This window comes from Lasiosphaeria miniovina (assembly GCF_030549165.1).
Source record: "Lasiosphaeria miniovina strain SMH2392-1A chromosome Unknown B0T26scaffold_8, whole genome shotgun sequence".
Lineage (NCBI taxonomy): Eukaryota > Fungi > Ascomycota > Sordariomycetes > Sordariales > Lasiosphaeriaceae > Lasiosphaeria > Lasiosphaeria miniovina.
The window spans coordinates 2,159,213-2,164,463 of NW_026848227.1; the positions used below are offsets into that span (position 1 = coordinate 2,159,213).

General features: G+C 57.6%; 1 protein-coding gene across 1 annotated transcript; it reads left to right on the top strand.

The window, feature by feature from the left end:
- Positions 1 to 1,655: 1,655 nt before the first annotated feature.
- Positions 1,656 to 5,251, top strand: B0T26DRAFT_744300 (uncharacterized protein; the record flags this gene model as incomplete). Its single annotated transcript, XM_060444397.1, has 2 exons — positions 1,656 to 2,078; positions 2,183 to 5,251. 2 exons carry the CDS (start codon positions 1,656 to 1,658, stop codon positions 5,249 to 5,251), a joined length of 3,492 nt encoding a protein of 1,163 aa, XP_060290355.1.

Here is a 5,251-nt window from a genome sequence, read left to right on the forward strand (position 1 = left end):
GTAAGTTTCTCTGGGATAGCCACTGACCTGGGAATACCTGACAGAGGGAAGAATCCGCACCTAGGAATCCGCACCTAGGTAAGGTACGGATAGATATGAAGCCATGCCCATATTGAAGGGAAAATCCGACCGAGACCCAAAAGGGTAGTGGGGACGGGAGTTGGAACCAGGAGGCCTTAGCGCGACACTCATGATGCCTGCCGTGAGACTTCTCATGTTGCTGTTGTCCCTAGACTACCCAAGGTATCCGGCCTGTTTTCATCTATGTCAATACTAAATAGGTGTAAGGCAACTACCCAAGTCGGTAGATACGTAGTATTTCTGTTTGGGAATAAGGGGTTGTCTCTATTTCACGTTGGTAAGTAATACCTTAGCATAACCTTTGCAAGATTTGTCGGCGACTTCCACGCTCCCTTCAGAGACTTCTCTGAGGGCCTAGAAAGCCCAGACATGGTCCACAACTTCAATGATTGCTGCCCCAGGGACTTGAGTTGATCATGAAGGAAGTTACCGACAAAGCCTGTAAAGTTGTGCTGGGATCCTAAATGCCGCGGAATGGTATGTGTACAATCTATGAGAGCTGAGCTTGAATCAAGTGTAGGAAACTGCTGACAGATAGCTCAAGCTCGACAACCCTGCTACCTATCCAAGATAGGTACAGCACAGTACATACGAAGGTAGGCAGGCAGGCAGATATTGGATGAGAGATGGGTTGGTGGCTATCGCTCTCTGTCTGAGGGGCCCAATTCGAGATGGCGTGCATACGAAGGAAGGGGGTGAGCCGCTGAAACGTGCCTCGCCACAAAATGGTATGCTTGAGCTTAGCTTGCTCAGTGCGAGTCTTGGGTGGGAATGTGCACGCGGTATTGCTCGTAGAACTACGAGGTTAGGTTGGTATGAAAGGCGAGCTGCATAATTTCCATTTCACCCTACGTGGTTCGCTGCTTTATTTCATCCCTTTGGTGAATGCCATGGTGTCCGGGATTAGGTAGGTTGGGAAGGGATAGAAACCTGGACATGTTGGAGCATGTACTCTCTGGACTCAGGGCAAGTCGCGGCAAGTCGCCCGGGCAGGGGCCCGAGTGTGGAGGGGCGATGAGGGGCAGACGGCTGTGACCTGCTGGCGGGGGAGCTTATTTAAGGCTGGCAGCTTGAGAAGCGCCAATGGATCCACTGTTGGGTAGGTAGACAGAGGGGCAGACAGGTGTCAATGTTCCGAGCCTACCGCAAGCTGGAAGGAACTGGCAGACCAGACGATTGAGCGTGTAACAGAGTCTCCCAAGGAGGTTGAGAACCTCGAGACAAACCATCGGCCACCAGCCGCGCCAGACCACATCCGTTTACGTATATCGACGTTCCATTCCTATGGATTTTTGCAACTTGTGACGGCACGCTCCGACCGAACTTTGTCTGCACGCTTGCACACAAGCCGTCGTTCTCGGTGCCATTGCCATTGCCATTTCAATACCTAATCAATTCGTCGGCAACTACACGACACTTTAGGTGGTTACCTACTGCTGGTGCGAGTGCTGTAGTGCTGGGAAATGCCATCGTCGCGTCGCCTCGCGACGTCGCCCCTAGACTTGACGACGACGACGACGACAATAACGATACTGCCTTGAGTCTTGCCCCCCCTTATATTCAGACCGACAGCCATGTTGAACCTCGCGAGCTTCGTCCAGCGTGCGCAGCAGCTGCTCGACCCGACCCAGGGCTTGAATCTCACCGACTCGGACCGCAACCCGTCCAAGGCATCGCTGTTCCAGAGTCAGTTCCGCCTGCCAGCGTCGCAGCACCCTCTCTACGAGATCACAGCCGAGCTCACCATCCCCCCCGCCCACGTCACCCAGGGCGACAAGGACCGCGGCACGGGCTTCCAGTATGCCGGCAAGCTGCATCTCTCCGAGGCCTACATGTGCTTCTCCACCACGCCCTCGAGCTTCCTGCAATCGGCCAGCACCTCGACCTCGTCGGCCTTTACCGGCCAGACCCATGGCGGCGGCCCTGGGGGCAACGGCTTCACCTTCCCCCTCTGTGCCATCCGCCGTGTTGAGCGCCTCCATAGCCAAACTTTCCAGGTAAGGCTGCTTCTTCCCAGTCTTGATGCAGCCTCAACCTTGCCCTTGATCTTGCCCTATTCTGTTGGCTGACTCGATGCACGCTCGCGCTCTCTTGCCTCCAGTTCGCCCTCGCTATCACCACGTGGAACGGCATTGCACAAGATGCCCCCAAGGACAAGAAGGATGTTCGGGAGCAACGGATCACGATACAGCTGGCCGGCACCCGTGTCGCCTGCGAGCGCTTCTGTGACGGCCTCAAGAAGGGCCTGCGTGCAGGTGTCGGCAACGTGGGCAGGCTGAAAAAGGTGGTATCCGAGTGCTATTCGGAGTACTTACTCCGTACCGAGGACAGGAAGAATGACACGCCTCCCGATGCAGGGCTCGGCATGCTCTTCAGATACCCTGGCGACCCCAAGAAGCTCCGCGACCGTGCCAAGATGCGTCTGTGGGCCGAATACCTCCGTGACAATGGCCGCAACATTACTCTACTTCGCCAACCCACATTTCACAAGCTGATACGCGTTGGCCTGCCCAATAGGTTACGGGGCGAGATCTGGGAGCTGACGTCGGGCTCTATCTACCTACGCCTCGAGCACCCAGCCCTCTACGCCGAGACGCTGGCCAAATTCTCGGGCCAGGGGTCGCTGGCCATTGACGAGATCGAGAAGGACCTGAACCGCAGCCTTCCTGAATACCCGGGCTTTCAGAGCGAAGAGGGCATCGGCCGCCTACGCCGCGTCCTTACGGCCTACAGCTGGGTCGACGCCGACGTTGGATACTGCCAGGCAATGAACATCGTCGTCGCCGCCCTGCTTATATATATGTCTGAGGCCCAGGCCTTCTTTCTCCTCTCAGCCCTCTGCGACCGACTGGTCCCCGGATACTACTCGACTACCATGTACGGCACTCTGTTGGATCAAAAGGTTTTCGAGTCCCTTGTGGAGCGAACGATGCCCATTCTTTGGGAACATCTTGTCAAGAGCGATGTGCAACTCTCGGTTGTTTCGCTCCCGTGGTTTCTTTCATTGTATATCAATTCGATGCCTCTCGTCTTTGCCTTTAGGGTGTTGGATGTGTTTTTCGTCGAGGGACCTAAAGTGCTGTTCCAGGTTGGCCTGGCCATATTGCGCATCAACGGCGAGGAGCTTTTGGATGCGACCGATGACGGTGCCTTTATCTCTGTACTCAAGTCGTACTTTGCGCGCTTGGACGAGTCGGCCCACCCAAAGTCGGAGAACCCCAAACTACGCGCCGTTACTCGGTTCCAAGAGCTCATGGTGGTCGCCTTCAAAGAGTTCTCAGGTATCACACACAGCAGCATCGCCGAGCTTCGGCTCAAAAACAAGGATGCGGTACTGAACAATATCGAGAGTTTCGCGAAAAGGACTGCCATAAGAAACCTAGGCCCGGACAGCAAGATGTTGAGCACAGAGGAGCTCGGCTCGCTGTACGATAGGTTCTATGGGGTCCTGTATGAGAGACAACAGCGGGATCATCTCCTGCAGCAAGACCAGGCGAGGCGCGCCAAGAGCAGCCGACCCAAGGTGGCCGACGCCGCAAATAGCCACGACGACCCCGACGTGGAAAGAGGCCGGGTCGGCTTGGGCCCGAGCACGAGCCTGATGGACTACGATGCATTCCGAGAATTCCTCGCAGGCATGGCAAAGTGGGCCATTTCGGACACGCCTCCGACGCCACGCCGCGACACGTTTGCGGAAAAGGACAAGGGCTTCTACGGCAGCTTCAGGAAAAGCGATGTGAATCTGTCCCCGTGGGGCGGGGGCCCCGAGCCGGCAGACCACGAGTTTCTCCAGAGGCTGTTCAGGAAATGGGACGAGGGGTCAACCTCTGCTCTGACTCTGCAGAATGTGGTCACTGGCCTGGCCCGCATCAAGGGGAAGCGGGACATTATGGGGACAATCACATACTTTTTCGAGCTGCACGACGACGACGGGGACGGCTGTGTCGATCGGGAAGGCATATTGCGCATGTCCGAAGCGCTTCTCTTCCTGTCTCGCCGGGGGCTGGAAGGGACCCTGAACCCATCCAGCATGACACCAGCTCTCAATGGGCTGGCGGACGGTCCGGGAACACCCAATAACGAAGTGCCGGGCCAGACCGTCAACGAGAGGTTTCTCGGCAGCGTCAGCGCCTTCATCAGGAGATGCTTCGAGTACGCAGACCCAGACCATCTCAAGAACCAGAGTGCCGACGCACAGGAGCGCGAGTGGGAGCGCGAGCGGGAGCGGAAGATGGAGCGGAAGGAAGAAGCGACTGGCGATCAGCTCGCAAGTCCAGACGCATTCGCCATCGGCGACGACGAAGACGAGGACGAAGACGACCTACTAACTATGGATTCACCACCCGGCAGCCCCCGAGCTGCCAAACGATCCGAGACACCGACAAGCGGCCAACAGCCCCCATCGATCCGGCTCAACTCGCTCTCGGCTCTGTCGGTCGATGGCGATATGTCGGACCGACGCCGAGTTTCTAAGGCGCAGTCTGAAAAGGCCAACGTGGCACTCGACCCTTCTAACCCCCTTCACATTACGCTGCCAACCTTCCGCATGGTAGTTCTGGCCGACGAGCTCTTGGAGCAGTTTTTCGAGTCGTCTTTTCCTGCCTCTTTCCATATTAACGACAGCCTGGGGTCAGCATCCACGCCGGTTCCCGCATCACCGTTGACTACCTTCTCAAGCCTCGGTATCGGCGCCGGCCGGGCGGTTGGGGCGGCTCTCGGCGGGGCGTCGGGAATACCTGCAGGCGGCCGAGGCCTACGCGGCGTGCTTGACAATATTGTCACGGATGGCATGCGCGTGGCGGCCGAGGTTAGGCGTCGCATGGAGGAGGCACAGAAAGAACTCGAAAAGAACGCGGTTCCGGGGCAGCGGAACGACGAAGAAGACGACGAGGACGAAGAGGACGTCGGGTTCGAGCGTGGATCCGAGGCAGGCAAGAGTGCTGCGTACCGCGGGGACGATGAGCGTCGCAGTGTGCGCAGCTCAGACAGGGACCTGCTTGCCGGAGCAGATGCCGAGGCCAGTGATACCAACGCGGCCGTGACCGCGACCGCGACCGCGTCTGGAACAGGGCGCACGAGTGTGAACTCAGACACCAGAGGAGGGAACGGAGGCGGTGTTGGCAGGGGCAGAGGGGCTGGGAAGGTTGTGGGGGTCGAATTCGACGGCTAG